At 43.2% G+C, this 17,645-nt stretch overlaps 2 protein-coding genes across 8 annotated transcripts in view; both read left to right on the top strand.

Moving 5' to 3' along the window:
• CSDE1 (cold shock domain containing E1) overlaps nucleotides 1-1,803 on the top strand; it is a 28,749-nt gene extending 26,946 nt beyond the window's left edge. For all 7 annotated transcript variants that reach the window (XM_035122142.2, XM_035122143.2, XM_035122141.2 and 4 more), the window contains one exon: nucleotides 494-1,803. In XM_035122142.2, the coding sequence (XP_034978033.1) occupies nucleotides 494-541 (48 nt within the window). In that variant the 3' untranslated portion in view covers nucleotides 542-1,803. The remainder of the gene's footprint in view (nucleotides 1-493) is intronic.
• Nucleotides 1,804-8,174: 6,371 nt separating this feature from the next.
• On the top strand, nucleotides 8,175-17,645 carry NRAS (NRAS proto-oncogene, GTPase). Its single transcript, XM_035123736.2, has 6 exons — nucleotides 8,175-8,303; nucleotides 10,423-10,549; nucleotides 11,334-11,512; nucleotides 12,253-12,412; nucleotides 13,421-13,544; nucleotides 14,158-17,645. The coding sequence occupies exons 2-5, from the start codon at nucleotides 10,439-10,441 to the stop codon at nucleotides 13,538-13,540; spliced, it is 570 nt and encodes a 189-aa protein (XP_034979627.1). The 5' UTR covers nucleotides 8,175-8,303; nucleotides 10,423-10,438; the 3' UTR covers nucleotides 13,541-13,544; nucleotides 14,158-17,645.

Below are 17,645 nucleotides of genomic sequence, written 5' to 3'. Positions count from 1 at the left end.
CAAGGGCACCTCAGAGAGCTTTAGGTTTTGTAGCAAAATATGATGTGTTATTTCTAACAAAAGCAGTCAGTGGAGTCAAGAATAGAACTGGAAGGAAGGAAGGCAAGATTGCACGAATAAGCAATGCCCATGAGTTTGGAGCAAAGGGGGAAAGGAGCAAGCAGCTGGCAGTTAGAAGTTGAGGTTGAGTCAATGGAGCTTTTTATTTTTAGAAATTTGGATGTTTAAACATGGTAGAGACAGTGAGAGAGAGACAGGTTAATAAGTAGTGATAGCACAAGAGATGGAATAGCATCAAGGGGCCATGTGGAATGATTGGGTGTGGACAGATGGCAGTGAAGGAGAGCATGTTATGAAAATGAATAAAGCATTCCCTTCTAATATGCTCAGTAGCAATATTGATTATATGTGACTGCTTGCAGCTCTCTTTACTTTCCTTATTCATGATTTCAAGTTCCAGTTTAAACTCATTCAGTTACTTCACTATTTACAGGGATTTGGTGCAGAGAGAAAGATTCGTCAAGCTGGTGTTATCGACTAACTGGTCTCAAAGCAAATAACTATGTTGGAGCAAATGGTGGGGTCTGGTGAAGGGTACTGAATATCCCAATATTCATCCCTTCCAAATTCTAAAGAGCTATTACACCAGTTTTAACACCTTCCTCATGTTATGTTTAAAAATAAATTTATGAAACAGTTTTAAAATATGCACAGTTGCATCCTGGAGAACCTAAGGTGGCGCCTTATAGTATCACGTGTTAGAAGCTTTTTGAATGGTGCATTTAACGCAACTGGTAACTGCAAATCTACTTTGCCTCTTTAAGTAAACATTATAGACAGTTCTACTCTGGTAGACCTTATGAAATTCTGCACTGAAAGGATATACATATATCTATCTATATATATATATTTCCTTAATTCACATCTTGCCAAGGTGTTAAAATGCCTTAGCTTTCAGTTGCTTTACTCTCTCTCAAGACAGGAGAGGTTAAGTTCCTGTTCATTCTGCTCTAGTTTTGAGGACCATATGAGGATGACTATACCAACTGTTTATATAGAATCCTGTATGAGCACTCAAACAAGTTCCTTAAGTTGATGGCCAAATGTTAAAATGTTTTGTATGTCTCATTTAAACTAAAGTCCATATAGCAAGCAACGTTATCTCCTAGATCACATTGAAAGTATCTTCCAGAGTAGACTTGATAGTTTTTGTAATTCTCTTCAATTAGCATGCACAGTGCAGAATTTCATAAGGATGAGGTGTGCCATCAGTGTGATAACTTAAAGATATTTAAAACAATGCACAAATTTGCTGCTGCTTAGAACACTGCAGCTTCTAAACCCAGTTTATTTTACTGAATAAAAAATTTAAAAAGTTGTGCCTGAAGTGAAGACATTTTTTTTTTGCAGCCAGCACCCAGTGTACTGTAAAAGAATACTTAGGCTTTCCATAGCTGTATTGAGACTTTCATCAAGGTGAAATAGTTGATGTCTGTGTGCTTTTTTTTTCCCTCCCTCCAGGCCCCTTCTCTCCCCTCCCTCCCCTCCCTCAGCCACACTTTATCAAGCGAGCAAACTAAATGATTGGTCTAAGTATTACTTTAACCAAAAAGATCAGGAGTTATTTTCTTTGAATAGAGGGCAGTACTGTGTTTTTTTCCCATGTTACCTCTATTCTCAATTTAGGGTTTTTCTTCTCTGGGAGATGCATTATCTTTGTAAAACAAACATTGCTTTCTCCAATTTTTCTGTTAATGGCGAAGAATGGAAATAGAATAAAGTTTTACTGATTTTGAAAAACTGCCTCAATCTTGTAACTCCTTCATTAAGACTATTCCTGGTCGCAAAATATACTCCATGTGGTATAGATCAGAGTTGACTAACTTCTGTATTCTCAGGCCATTCTAGACACTTTTTCCAGCTGGCTCAATGAAGTGTTGTAACCTACTGGTAAGGGTTTCACTGGTACAAAGCACATGTCCTTGGATGGTATGAGATCAGATGCTGAGCACAGGTTGGCAAGGAACGGTGGTTTTTTTCTCCCAGGTGGAGGGTCTCTTCCACACATACCACAGTGAAATGGATGTCATACCAGTCACACTGGGTAGCTGGAGTTGAAATTGGCATTTCTAAGTAGAATTAGAATAATTTCAAGGAAAGCTTTGGGTTTTTAAAAGATAGCACTTAAAACTACACTGATTGCACTTTTTCTTTTAGTATCAAAAATTTCAGTTCAAACATTTTGGACTATGAGACAGAATCTTGAGATTTATGCAACATGTAAAATTAAATATGTTATTCATACATGCATACACACACCTCACTCACTCTATTCAAACATCTCAGATTTGTTGTCAATTGGGGCACATATTCCAATTAAAATTTGCCAGGAAACCTTTCTCACTGGTATGCTGAAATCAAACTTTGACTATATTCACCCCACATCCACCTACACCAGTAGTTCCCAATTGGAGGTCCGGAGACCCCTGGGAGTCCACAGAATGCAACCAGAAGTCTGTGGCCCTTGCCTCCCCCCCGAAACTAAATTTTGTCATTTTTGCATGGTAATATCACAAATGCTATGGTCTGTTTTAGCGCTGTGTGATTTTTCAATAGTATATTGGTCAAAATCAGTTTTGAAATCACACTACAATGATTTTGACCCAGCAATATGCAGCAATATATCACTCCTTGCACAAGGGAGAGCAGGGCAGCCGATTTCAAGGCACCACAAATATCGCACAATTATTGCGTGCTGCCGCCCCACCGCTGCTCGTGCGATTTCTGTTCTCATCCTGGAGCAAAGTTATTAACCCGAGGTACTATTTTTTGGTTAGCGGAGTCTGTAACCTGAATCATCTGTAACCCAAGGTACCACTGTAGTGTATTTGCATTCCTCACCCCAATAATTTGCATTGCTAAACAGACAAGCTGATCTTAAGCTTGCTATGCAATTGCATTAGAAACTACACACCACCTCAATGCAGTCATTTCTTGTGCATGTGTACTAGGGCTGGGCTGAGCGTACTCCTGGTCTGCCACTAGGCCCCAACTAGATCTGGCCTGCAAATGGATTTGGGGACCAGCCCTCATGTATAATCAGGATTTTAACCTCTATTATATGTGCTCAGGAGTGGGAAGACAAGGAAATACAGCATTTCCTTTCCCCTGCTCTTATGACCACACTAGAGCAGGACTGAACCTTCCACTCAGCAGCAGGTCAAGAGAGAGTTAATTACTGCAGCGTGCTTCGCTAACACCACCTCTGCAGGGAATGCAAAACAAATGCCTGCAGCCAGTAGGATTGCACTCTGTTCCTCAGTTGGTAAGGTTGTGCTGGGAACTGGCAGGTTCAATTCAAAGTGCAATCTGGCAACAGTTTGAAAGCCCTTCTGCAAATTGTGTCACGCGGCTCTTCAATCTTGCAGAGGCTGCTTGCCTTCTTTCCTCTTCCCCCACCCACCTGACCACTCCACTTTCTGAGATATCCCCAATTCTCTATGGGTGGGCTGACTAGACCATGGCAGTCTCAGCCAAATAGTTAAAGCCCAGATCTGCCCAATTCAGTTTGTGATCTGGGTTTCCGTCAGATTTGGTGCACAACATTAATATGTACATATCATCGTTGTGCTATAAAGCAGGGGTGGAAGGATTAGGTTTGTACACTTAGAACACACAGGGGATGTGAGTCTACAGTAGCTCTCCACAATGGTGCTTTAAAACATTTCTTCCCTGCAGTACATTAGGGTTGAGAGAGTTCAGTTCTTGTCAGCCAAAATTTGGGAGTAGCTTGAGAAGTTTGTTGCTGGGGAATAAATCTGACTTCAGATTTCTCTGTATTTAAACAAAAACACATTATTTTCCAATAAAAGTAGACTACTTCCAATTCTGTTCACATTTTCTGTCATTTAAGCAAAACATTGCAAATGGTATAGAAAAAGGGTGCCTTTTTAAATGACTTGATATCAACTACACTTGCTAAACATTAGCAGGTACCAATATTCCACTGGGAACAATGCAACATGTCTATTAGATAAACGAAAATGTCACAAAGATACTAGCATGCCATCAACTTCAGAACTATCTTTAAATAAGCTAAAGGCATTGTCTGAAAGCTTACTTTATTTGGGGGGTAGGGTAGGCAGGAACTCTCCTAGGAAAAGCATGATATATCTTCAAATAATGGTACCAAGTGATTAGTTACTTCCATAGTTGCTACATCCTCATCATGGGTGGTATTCAACTAAATTTTACACACAGCAGATGTGCTGAAATTAATGTACCTAACTTAATCTCATGTTTGTTAATTTCAATGGGTCTACTCTTGATTAAAACTGAATTTTCTACTACCCATAAATCCTTTCTACAATGAAATTATGACTGAAAAATTGAGTTCATACGCAGATTCTGACAACAGTTATTCTTTTTTTTAAAAAAAAATATATTTTTATTAATTTTCCAATTAAAACCAATTATATCACATTCGTTATTTCAAATTATACACATATATATCAATCAAACCGAATATTATGCCAAATCATCTAAAAAAAATTTTTTTGGGGTTCCCATGCTTCAAGAAATTGGGGATTCCTCGCAACCGTCCACTGCCGTCTTTTTTCTAAAGTTCAAATCGTCTCTCCAAGTTCATAATAATCCGAATCTTTCCCTTATAATCACATAGATGTTTTCCACTTTCAACCGATTGTTTCCCAGCTGCTGAGATAAATATCAAACAAGGTTTCACAAATGTTCTTTCTCCTGTGTGGGTTAATCAGTCCAGCCTCCCCATAAATCTTCTTGGTCTGGAGCTCCCTGTTGCGTCAACACGAAGCAGCGCCATCTTAAAAAAACTCAAAACACTTTCGTTTTCTCTCATAACCGGGTAGATTAACGATCTTATAAAATTTACAGCTTTTCCAGGCAGAAGACCCAAACATCAAACCATAAACTCTTGGTAAATTGATGGATCTCCTTGCCCTATAGCTGAACTTAGCTTCAGGTCGCTGCTCCAATTCAAAGTGCGTCACAGCTCATAAATCCTCCGAACGCGTCCAGGACTCCTTCCGTCCAACTAGAGGAGGGCTTTTCTCGTCGGCAACTCCACATCTTTAAAAAATATGCTCAGTAACAACAGTTTATAAAGTTCAACTCACACAGTCTTTTGCTTCTCTTTCACTCCAAACAAACCAGGACATCGCGTCTGGGAAGGTACGAAGTAACTCATATGAAGAAAAATTAAAAAGGACTCACTTCCCTTATCGCTCCGTCCCCATCAATCCTTCTTTCAGATGAAATACAGCCTTTGACTCCTCTCCCTCAGCAGCATAAATTTCTCAGCAGTAAACAGCGCTTCTTCCCCTCCTTCTGAAGTATGTCCATAGATTTAAGCCTAATTATCTTCTTTAACCATGGAAATCCCCGCCATGCAGATTAGCGTCCGGGAGTCCTGGCCCTCGTAAGTGCTCAGCCCAAGCTCCCCCCACTCCAAAAACAGTCGGAGTGGGTCTGGGGGCATCGCGGGCCAGCGGCCCCTCTCCCTAACCCCCGGAGAGGGTAGGGGGTTGCCATTTACTCCCCTAGCAACCGCCAAATTCCTTACGAAGGTCAGAGAGATGGAAAACAGGTCCGCCATTCCTGCCGGCGGAAACCGGAACCTGACAACAGTTATTCTCAGTGCGTTGTATATGTGCAGCTATTTGTTTATACAAAGTATAAGTGCTTTGGTAAAAACTGATCACTGTCTAAGGTTGGTCAACATGTCTAGCATGTTGCCAACTAGATGTTTCCAGAAGGCACAAGAACAATAAATCAATAAAAGTATCCTACTGTTTGTATGTGTGTTTGTATGTGTGTATACATGCAACTGGTATTACTTTGAACAGTTTTGATTTGATATTTTATTTAATAAAATTTATACACCGCTTGATTGAAAAAAACAAATAACCCTCAAAGTAGTTTACACAGGATCTTGTTAATTATATTGTAAGAAAGCAACTTTATTTTGGCTATCCTGAATCTAATGAATTTCAGCATCATTATGTAACTGATTTCAAGTGTTTCTGGATAAAGATAAAGGTTCTCTTTATTCACTATCTCTACACATGATTTCATAAAACACTTATGTTAGGCATATATACTATTTTTGCTATAATGGTGATCATTGGGTGCCCACTGTGATTTTACAAGTGTCATGAAGTACCTATTGGCTGTTATGGGGTGGGTGTTGGGTGTAAAATATCTGTTTTCAGTATATTATCTCCCCCTCTCCTCCTATCTTAAGAGGCTTGACTAGAAGCCGAGCCTAGCTGGATTCAGAGGTGACAGGAAAAGAACTGTAGCAGTGGTCCATTCACATAGTGAGAAAAGGGAAGAAGAGTGAGGGTGGGACACCATGCAAAGAGCACTTTTTCACAAAAGCACACTATCTTCTAGTGAGAAGGGGTTTTGAAAAGTTCAATTCGTTTCATTTACACTCCAGTGGAACCTGTGCTCTAAGTGATAACATGTGCAAGGTCCTGCGTTCAATCCCCTGCCATCAACACTTTAAAAGGGGTGCATGAGATCATTGCAAGAGTATGTAGCAGCTTCTACAATGGACACACAGGTGTGCCTGATGGGCAGGGATGATGATGTTCCTGCTTGGCAGGGGGTTGGACTGGATGGCCCTTGTGGTCTCTTCCAACTCATATGATTCTATGTTGGTCTCCATCTGCCTCGAGTGGAGTGCGCCTCAGGGGTGAAGTCCAACTGCTGCAAAGTGACCTCCCCAGGGCGCAAGCTTGGGCATTGTGTATGGAGGTCTTGGGCTGCACAGATGACAAGGCCTCACTCCCAGTTTTGCCCAAAAGAGGAGGATGATGATACCCATCCATTTGGCTGGGTTTCCCTAGGAAAGCAGAGAATATGCTTGGTACCAGCTTGGCTGTAGGAGCTGCAGCTAAGCTGGTGCAGGAGGTGGTGGCATACAAGGCGCCATCCAACCATCTTAGGGACCCCACTCCGGATCCATGTATTCCAGGCACCCCCAAATTCGGCCCTCCAGATGTTTTGGGACTACAACGCCCATCATCCCTAGCTAACAGAACCAGTGGTCTATCTCTTTCCTTAGGTACTGATTGTTCATCTGTGTGCAGATAAATTTTTATAATAATTTATTATTTATACCCCGCCCATCTGGCTGGGTTTCCCCAGCCACTCTGGGCGGCTTCCAACCAAATACTGTATTAAAAACAGTACAGCATCAAACATTAAAAACTTCCCTAAACAGGGCCGCCTTCAGTTGCCTTCTAAAAGTAAAATAGTTGCTTATTGCCTTGACATCTGCTGGGAGGGCGTTCCACAGGGCGGGTGCCACTACCGAGAAGGCCCTCTGTCTGGTTCCCTGTAACCTCACTTCTCACAATGAGGGAGCCACCAGAAGGCCCTCGGTGCTGGATCTCAGTGTCCGGGCTGAATGATGGGGGTGGAGACGCTCCTTCAGGTATTTTTACAACAGGTGAGTCAAATTACTTAGCTACTGGCTGCTTCACAAGCAAGCCGAATGGGGCCTTACAGGCAGTGGAGTGGGGATAAATAGACAAAAGAAGCCAAGGACCAAATGCACATTGGAGACCCATGTTCTGATCTGCTGACTCTTTGTTTAAGCTTAAAAGCAACGGAACAAATTAGATTGAGACTGCATAGCTGGGGGAAGTCGGGGATTAATCTGTTCCTATTTGCTATTTACCTTATTTTAATCTGTTTCTATTTTGCTATTTACCTCCAGATGTTTTGGCCTACAACTCCCATGACCCCTAGCTAACAGGACTAGTGGTTGGGGAAGATGGGAATTGTACTCCAAAACATCTGGAGGGCCGAGTTTGGGGATGCCTGGTGTAGTCCAACAACAGACGAATGGCTACAGTTCACCACCACCTGGCTCTATAAACCACTGCTGTGGCCCTGAAGAAAGCGACTTCCATCGACTCCCGGTGCCTGGAGCGGACATTGCGTTTGGCTTCGGAGTCCTGCCGGGCGCTGTCCTTCATCCGGCGCTGTTCTTCCTTCCTACTTGCCGCAACTGGGATGGGAAGCGCCGTTCCGCGAGCCCACCCACCCACCCACCCGCGATCTCGCTAGGCAGCAGGACAACAACAACCAGCCGCCCAGCCATCCCCGCGGAGCCCTTGCTTTCAGTTAGCCCCGCCCAAGCGAGCAATGTCTCCGAATGCTTCCGGCGCCGGGTGATGACGTCAACCGTACGGCGGGTCGGAAGGGCCGGTCTTGGGAAGGGCGTTCTGGTGGCTGCGGATTCTTGAAGTGAGGTGAGAGGCGACTCGTAACGAGGAAAGGGGGAGACAGGACAGCCCCGTATCCCCTTCGGGCTGAGGTGCTGGTCGGGAAGATGCGGCGCTGTCTTTCTCCGCCTGGTGCCGGGAGACGCTGCCTTGGGCGGCTCTTCGTTCGCTGCCCGGGTTGGGTGTGCCCGTCCCTTCCGCTGGAACCGCTTCTCCCCTGGACCTCCATGCGGGCTGCTGGGGGCTCTATCTCAGCGACTCTGTCTGCTTGGGGGCCGGCAGCCTGAGGGCTTGGTGGGTGCTTGGTGGGCGACCCCCTTTCGCTGCCCTGCTCGTATGGGGAAAGGTCCTCCGGGGGCTGCCCGGCTGCCCTTGGTGGTCTCAAGGCGTGCAGAGAGATGGGGTGTTGGGGCTGCCAAGCGGGGCTCACCTTTGCTTTGTCCCTCTCTGGACATCAGATGTTGGCAGTCACAGGCTAGACGCGAGTGAACGTAAGGAGAGCCCTGATGATGGATCAGGCCAGTCTAACATCCTGTACCCACAGTGGCGGGACAGGTGCCTGTGGGAAGCCCGAAAGCAGGACACGGGCGCAACAGCACTCTGCTCACCTGCGATTCCCAGCCCCTCGTATTTGGAGGCGCACCGAATGCTGTCAGTGGAAGTGGAAGATAGCCATTGTGGCTTGATAGCTTTCTCTGCCACAAGTTTGTGTCCTGAAATGTTTACATTTTGACATGAGGCACAGCCTAAATCTATTCACTGCATGCTCTGTATTAAAACAACATTTCTATTTATAAAATCATTTGTATGCTAGCCTGTGCAAAGCCATTCAGTGCAGATTGAAACACCATAAAACAGTACATATACAAAATATAACAGCAGCAGTATTTACAGTCATTTAAAAACCTATGCTAGTTAAAAACAGTTTAAAAACATCAGTATAAATTGCTAATAGACAGAACTCTCTGCACCAAAATTACCAATTCTAAATGAGCAACCTTTAAGAGAAATTGGACCAAAAGAGAAGTTTTTAAGGACAGCATAATGTTGAGGCCATACAAATCTAACCACAGGTGTCAGCTGCACTTCAAACTACAAATTTTGATGTCACCCTTCAGGAAATGCAATACAATCTGAGGCCAGTTGTACCTCTCTATCCAGATCAGCCAGATTCCCCGTTCAGAGCAGCTCTCTTATCTGAATTGAGTTTCAGCTGGGTTATCTTCATCCATCTTAAAATTGTCTCCAGTTACCTATTCAAAAATCATTTACATATTTTTTCATCTTATTCTCACATCAGTTTAGGTTGAGCAGTTGCTTGCCCAGCAGCACCCAGTAACTTTCTCTCCTTAGTGGCCTTGTGCAAGCTACTGTACTGCTCAACCTAAACTGCTTCACAGTATTGTGAGAATAAGGGGACCCTCAGGTCCAGGGGCCATATGTGTCTCTCCAGGCCTCTCCACCTGGCCCTCGAGACTCTTCCCTAGGCCACACACACACCCGAGCCACATCCCTCCTTAAATATTTTTGCCTGTCTGGAATGTGCCTTTGACTTCTGATAACGTTTCTTGTTTGCCTGGCTGGAGTTTAGAGAGGGATGTGTAACTTATAGTACAAACATATTTCTACAGTTGCTCCCCCCACTAATGTTTTGGCCATGCTCACTACTGGCATGTGGCCCCTGGCAGATTGCCACGAAGGGAATGTGGCCAGAGGCTGACTAAGATCCTCCACTCCTGTGGTAGAGAATGGATTTGAGCCAGTGGCTACCTAGGCTAATAGTGCAATCCTGTGCATGCCTACTCAAAAGTAAACTCCATTGAGTTCAACATAACTTTCTGGTAAATGTGTATAATTTTGCAGCCCATGTCTAGGATCTGACTTATTATTTTACACTGCTGAGCTTGTATTGGGGGGGATTTGGGTCCAGATCAATCATCCATGAATTCTCAGACTGGGTTTGGCCTTGTTTTGTTTAATTTATCATCTGCCTTTCAGCCTGTGGTAAAGCCCTCTAGCTGGCTGCTACAGTACCAAACATGTTGGGTGTTCAGAATTTTTATTCTGTCTCTGCATGTGCTGTGTGTTCCTGAAAGACACTCTTTTGGAGCTCTTGGCTCTGCTAATGTATCTGTCCTACCAACAGGTCCCTGAGGAGGGCGATGACTGAATACAAGCTGGTAGTGGTAGGAGCTGGTGGTGTTGGGAAAAGTGCCCTAACCATCCAGCTCATCCAGAATCACTTTGTAGATGAATATGATCCCACTATAGAGGTGAGCTCCTGCAGGCATTTTCGGCCTCAGCACCATATTGACTGTGTGTGTGTGTGATATCAACCTATATTTCTTGTGTTTGCTTTACTACTGGCATACAAGAGGTGCAGCATACTGTCCTCTGGTATTAGAAACCCAAAGTCTCACGCTCATTAAACTGATCCCATCTTTAGAGAAGGGGCCAGAAAATATGGATTCATTTATCCTTATAATACCAGAAAATGTAGAACTGTTTTGCAAAAGTATTAATATTTTTTTCAGATCCACTTAACTGTTAATCAGTGGTATCTGTTTAAGTCATACTCAGAGTAAACCATTGAAATCAGTGGGATTAAATTAGTCATGCTAGCATAAAACCATTGGTTCCAGTGGATCTACTCTGATGATGAGGGACAGAGCTTTCCCAGAACTGGGACACAGATTCCTCCCTTGTTCTAAGTTTGGTTTCTGGAACTTTACCAGAAACTCCCATGTTTTTAAAGTTTTGTTGTTGTTTTTTTAAAAAAAATCTCAACTGGTGTCTTTCCTTGTTTGAGAAGAGATCATGAGGTTCTTCAGTCGAATGAACAAATAGCCTGTAAACAGTCATGTCTGGAGTCCCCGTCCCCCCCAACAACTCATGCTGCTGGAAGCACGTCATCTTTTAAATCACCAAATACAGTAAAGATTGGAGAGGGTGCTGATTTCGAAACAGTGGATCCTCACAGTGTGTTGAAGTGTGTGGCAAACAGGATTTGGCGGATCAGATCGTGCTTAGTCCTGAAACTATACTTCTTTCCCACAGGACTCTTACCGCAAACAGGTAGTTATTGATGGAGAGACCTGTTTGTTAGATATCCTGGACACAGCAGGGCAAGAAGAGTATAGTGCCATGAGAGATCAGTACATGAGAACTGGGGAAGGCTTTCTATGTGTGTTCGCCATCAACAACAGCAAATCATTTGCAGATATCAATCTTTACAGGTAAGCTCTGCTTGCAGGAAGGAGGTGCATGCTAGTGCTGAGTCAAAATCCACTGTGGCCTTTGAACAGACTTTATTGCTAAAGCAGTTGGTAGTCATGTCTAGAACAGAGGTGGTAACTGGATCCTGCCAGCAGGTTGGATCCTGGCCTCCCCCTACCCCCATAGACTGTTTTGACAATTAGGTGAGGGCTGCCCACCTGTCAGTCAGCTGCTATCTGGTAAAGCATTTTCATTTGTCTGTGTGGTTTGAAATCAAACTGCACAATCAAAAGCTCAGGGGTTTATGTACAGCTGAATATGCTGTTCAACAGGTGTTTGCTCATAAATCAATCAAATACCGTTACCTGATCAAAATATTCAAAATAGTTCTGGAGAAATAGGGGACAATTGTGATAGCTGCCCTGGCATAAGAAGGGATGGAGAGGATCATACTCGGGTGAATAAAAGGATGGTTGGAGCACCTTTCTGTTCCCATTACCTGGTTCATATAGTTAATGTTATGCTGATTTGATTTCTATCCCACTTTCAATTCAGAAGGACAGCTTATATAAAATTATGCAATCATGTGATATCATAAGGCCACCTTATGGCATTCCTCTGAACTGCAGGATTTTTCATTATCTGAAGTCAGAAGAGAAGCAGCCAGGTGCAGCTGCTGTGTTTTGGGAGCAATGGCAATTTGAACAACATGTAAAATTGAAACATAGAGGCTGTGATCTCTTCCCACCCGTTTCTTCAGAGAGCAGATTAAAAGAGTGAAAGATTCAGAAGACGTACCAATGGTGTTAGTGGGAAACAAATGTGACCTGCCAACACGAACAGTAGATACCAAACAAGCTCATGAAGTAGCCAAGAGCTATGGGATTCCCTTCATTGAGACATCTGCCAAAACGAGACAGGTAATGGATTCTTGTGCTTCTGCTTTGCTCTCTTGAGAACTGCCAGCACTGTTCTGGTACACTGATTGAGAAGCCAGCACTAGGCAAGCAGAGGGTTGGAGCTTGTTGGTAGGAGTACTATCCTATAGGCTGCATAAACTTGGAACCTTAAAAAAAGAAGCAAGCACACTTCCTGCTTGTGAGGAGTAAGGTTCCATTGATGAAAGTGGAAGTTTTTTTTTAAAAAAACCCTATTTGTCATGTTGGGATGACCCTTTCTGGGGGGAATCACAGCTGGGGTTAACCCTTTTCTCCCCTCTCCACTGCCCCAAATGCCATGCATGCAGCAATCAGGCCTGAAAATTTCTAATTAATATCAGTAGGAGGCTTTTTTTCAAGCGTACCTGATTGATGTCTTGTGGGCATGTTTGTGGCTTGGAAGGAAAGGGTTAGACTTCCATGGCACGTGTGGCACACCACCACCCCTTTCGGGTGTGGCAATTAGGTTTCAAAAACAACAACAGCACCCTCATGTTGGCTCAAAATATGAGGCTCTTTTTAAGCCTATTTGCCACACAGGTAGGGGTGTGGAATCTTCATGGTAATTGCAGTTTGGGAGGGAAGGATTAACCCTCCTCTCATGTGCTGTAATACCCACAAAAACCACCTTCTCAATCTCAGCTTCAGTGCTTTATTTTCCAAGTCCAATGGCTGTTGTTGTTCATGAGTGAATGTGAATGAATGAATGAATGAATGAATGAATGATGGGGGTTGAGGTTTATGTATGTTTTTATGTGTGAATGGTGGTGGGTGTATATAAGGGAGAGTGGGGGGGGGAGGGTTCCCCTATTCCTTTCATTGATTCTGCCTACTACTGTAATGCAGTCCCCTGCTGTAGAATGAGGGACTCCAACTCAGTAAATTTGACATGAAACCTTTCAAGAGGGATGTGTGGAGAAGAGGCAACAAGGAAAACATCTCCTAGGCCCAGAAGCACTTGTTTCTGACCAGAGTTTCTTTCCCGCTCAGGGTGTTGAAGATGCCTTTTACACATTGGTGAGGGAGATCCGCCAATATCGGATGAAAAGGCTCAACAGCAGTGAAGATGGGAATCAAGGCTGCATGGGAGTCTCGTGCCTTGTGATGTGATCAGGTGGGGGCAGTTTCTGCTAAACAAATGATTGAGAAATATGAGGGTACAGTGTTTTTGAAGAAATCTCTTATTTTGAAGGACAGTGATAAAAACAAGTTTTGCAGAGTAGGTGTAGGAGACTGCGAGAGTCAGAAAGCTTGAATGGCAAACTGGAGAAAATGCAGGTGGGTGCCTCGTAAGAAGGACTTGTTTGCTTGCATCTTCAAAGAAGGCTCCTACAAAGCTCAAATAGACAAAAAGGGCTTGGCAAAAATCTTTGGAAACCTCTGACATAGGGGCTGTAGCTTCCTAATGCTAAAGTTCATGTAATAGGTGTCAGGTCTCTATAGCATCTCTTTTAAAAATAGATGTTTAAATAACATAAAAATTACCAGTTGGACTACAGTCTTTCTGATAGGGATAAAATGTCTACAGCCTGTTTCCTCTGCTCTAGCATCATTATCCTGGGCAAACTCTACTGCTTTCTTGGTTTTAGTGGGTTTGATTCACTGGAAATTAATGTTGCATGTGGAGTTCTCCTGGGACTCTGCTTTGGCAGTCTTAAACTTTGCCCTGTTTCTGTTATAGCACATGTAGTGGAGCAAAACTAACACGATGTATCTCTTTGTTTCAGCTGTCAAAAACATCTGGCCAAAGTTCAGCTAGAGGGTGAATCTTAAGTCCACTGTTGCATTTCACCCGTACCCTGGTGCCAGTTCTAATTCTTTTCTGTCGGCACCTGAAGAGAATGTCTCTGAACATCTACCTCTTTGCTCAGCTGAGCAAGCAAAGAAAGTCTCCTCTGTTGGTGGTGGGATTTCCCCACCCCCACCCTCTCTTTCTCGGATAGGTTCAAACTGAGGAACTGGTGTGTGAAACTGTAGAGGCCAAATCCTTTGAAAGGACCATGTACCTGTTTCTGGAAGGAAAGCTGGAGAAAATTGCGATCACACTGTACTGAAAAGCCTGACTCTCTCTCTCTCCACCATTTTTGGACAGAGAAATGCTACGTAGCAGCATCCCCCTATACTGTGTATCTAAAATATTTCTATAGCACATCAACTTATTGCACTTTTTTGGCCTCTAGCCCTCGGCTTTCTTTCTAGTAAGAGATCTTGAATAACCAAGTGCCTATTTGTAATGGCAGGACAGGCCTTAAACTTACCCTGCAAAGTTCCTAGCTGTCCCGTCTTGAGCACCTTGGTCTGCCTGCTCTTGACCTATAGTGGCTCCAGTGTCCTCCTTCCCTGCTCTGTTCACTGATGCTTCTTAATAGGACTTTCAGGGGATTGAAAGTGGAACCTTCTACATGCAGAGCATGTGTTCTGCCATTGAGCTATATCACCTCCCCAGTAGTGCACAAGGACGTCTCTGCACCATTGGCTGAAATACACATTGATCTTTAAGACCTGTGGGGAACTCCAGCTGTCAGTCGCCATCCTCCAGTGTTAAATACATTTCATTTAACTCTTCCTGACAATGCTGGAAGCCATTGGTGCTTCTCACCAGGCCCAGTTAACAGCCGTGGATATTAAAACTAACAGTTACTCCAATGCCGGTCATAAATCATGGCTCTGTGAGGACTATGTAGAGAAGATTGAACTGCCCCAGCTTTCTATGCACTTCTCTCTTTTAATTCGTTCCACATCTTTGTCAGGCACAGACTCTTTATTTTTGATCTGTGAAAAATGAACCGGGGGGGAACACACTTCATCAAGATTATATACTTTGAAAGCTCTTTCCAGGTGACTGCTGTGCAGTTAAGCTACAGGTAAAGAGCTAGGGGAACAAAAGGGGATTTAGCCACACAGTGATGCTGCTTGGATAAAGAAGTAAATTGCTGTTGTGTATTCAGCCTTACGAACTTTGGAACTGGATTTTTCATGAGCCCCATAATTCTCTGTTCAAATGAATATTTGCTGGGAAATAGCTGATTGAATAGATAACCACTATTTATTTGAAAGCCGTAATATTTGATCCTGGTTCTCATGTCTTGTTACCGTTTTGCAACTGAATGCGTGAACTGCCTTGATTCCAAAGTGTTCTTGCTTGATATGATGGAAATTCGAACAAAAGCGCTGTCTGTGGTAGTTGTTTGATACATACATGTCATTGCTAGATGTTGTGGTTATTGCATTTACAAATTCTTCCTAAGCGGGGGCCAGACTGCAGTAGAAATGAAATACAGGATCATAAGTCCTTTATTGGTGGTTTTATTACGTTGCCATTTTACTGTACAAGCTCCCAAGTTGGAGAAATCACTGTGCAATCACACATAGCGAGATGGTGGACACCTATTTCCTAAAATATCTTTTCTCTTGCCTAATATGATGATGATGTATCATTTCAGATACGTGCAGTTTTCTGAGAGGGTGTTAATATGTCTTGCATCTAGGTCAGGCATCCCCAAACTTCAGCCCTCCAGATGTTTTGGACTACAATTCCAATCTTCCCCAACCACTGGTCCTGTTAGCTAGGGCAGTGTTTCCCAACCTTGTGCCTCCAGCTGTTTTCGGACTACAATTCCCATCATTCCTGACCACTGGTCTTGCTAGCTAGGGATGATGGGAGTTGTAGTCCAAAAACAGCTGGAGGCACAAGGTTGGGAAACACTGAGCTAGGGATCATGGGAGTTGTAGGCCAAAACATCTGGAGGGCCGCAGTTTGGGAATGCCTGATCTAGGTAAACTCCCTTTGTTAAGGGAGAACTCCCTTTGTTAAGGGGCTGGTATCACTTAAGCAATAAAGTGGTATATTGTTTAAATGCCTTTCCTTTGTTTTTACAGCCAAAGTTCCTATATCCCTTTCTATTTTCATGGCATGTATAAATGTAACAGATACATGGATGGAGGGGGCAGTATTGAATTTCTGCTCATCTTGTAGCTGTTCAGGATGTTGAACCTAGGAGTACTGCCAGATAAAAGTGGCAGTCCTTGTACCACTTTAGGAAGTCTCCCTCCACTTGCATTTACCATGTAAAGGTTGTGTCTGCAGAAGCCTGAAGATTAAATGTCATGTCTGGCTGAGTTTTCTGCATATTAGCCAGCAAAAAAGCAGCAGAGAAGAAGATTTCACCGCTGCTTGGCCAGTTTCACACCCGTTGTAAATCTGAGTCCAGTTGCTGCAGATGATATTCCTTCACTAGACTAACTTTGCATTCTCTAGAGATAAAGCATTCTTCCACCTTCAGAATTATTATTATTTGCCCTGATGAACACCTGATTAACTGAAACTAATGGTCAGTATTTTTTAAAGTATTTGCAGTATTGTTTTTAAAAATACTATTTGAATTCTTCTGGGCCGGGGGCAGGGGTGGTACCCTGCAGATGCTACATCTTCCCATCTTCCCTGACTAGTAGGCTGACAATTGGGATCCAGCAGCATCTGGAGGCACCACATTGCCTGCCTCTGCTCTGTACCTCTGTATGTGCCCATTTTTGCCCCATGTGACTGAATGAATGGTTAGAGAAAGCACAGCTATGGAGTTGAAAAGAGTAGAAAGTGCCTATTTGCTGCCTGATGAATTTGAGTTCTGGGGTGTTTAAATATAATTTTAAAATGCTCACAATGGTGCTTGCCTCTTCAGATTCTCCAGCATAATACAGGATGGTCATAAGCTACGGGAAATAATAGTAATATACATGAGCAAATGGCAAGGTGTGCATTAATAAGATCTATACTGATTTTACAGCTAATTGAAGAAAAGCTCCCTTGTATGTTCTTGAGTTATGGAAGTGACACTCTGCCAATTTCCTTCCGTTTGGATAGTAGAAAAGGTGTCTTGCCTTAATTGGTCTCTAACGCAACTGATTCTGCCACTGTTTTGCTCTTGCTGACAGGCAATCTCATTTCCCACAGCAGAATACCACAATTAATATGGGGTAGTAGATTCTCTGTGTGTGTGGGTAGGAAGCAATGCATGCTTCAGTTGTGATTGCACAACACTGGATGGACTTTCTTTTTAATGAAGTATCCGAACCCAGCATTTAAACATGGCATGTCACCAAAGGACTAATGTCAACTCCATTACGTACTATGTAATCCATTTCTCACTCATTTTGTGTTTTAATCAAATAATGTTTGTAAAAAAGAATTCTAAAATACATCAATATTATTCCTTGG

This window comes from Zootoca vivipara, chromosome 7 (assembly GCF_963506605.1).
Source record: "Zootoca vivipara chromosome 7, rZooViv1.1, whole genome shotgun sequence".
Classification (NCBI taxonomy): domain Eukaryota; kingdom Metazoa; phylum Chordata; class Lepidosauria; order Squamata; family Lacertidae; genus Zootoca; species Zootoca vivipara.
This window is presented reverse-complemented; position numbering and strand designations above follow the sequence as displayed.

Coding starts and splice junctions, on each gene's coding strand:
- NRAS (XM_035123736.2), top strand. CDS start 10,439: ATGACTGAATACAAGCTGGTAGTGGTAGGAGCTGGTGGTGTTGGGAAA. Junction 10,550..11,333: donor AATATGATCCCACTATAGAG/GTGAGCTCCTGC, acceptor TCTTTCCCACAG/GACTCTTACCGCAAACAGGT. Junction 11,513..12,252: donor GCAGATATCAATCTTTACAG/GTAAGCTCTGCT, acceptor CCGTTTCTTCAG/AGAGCAGATTAAAAGAGTGA.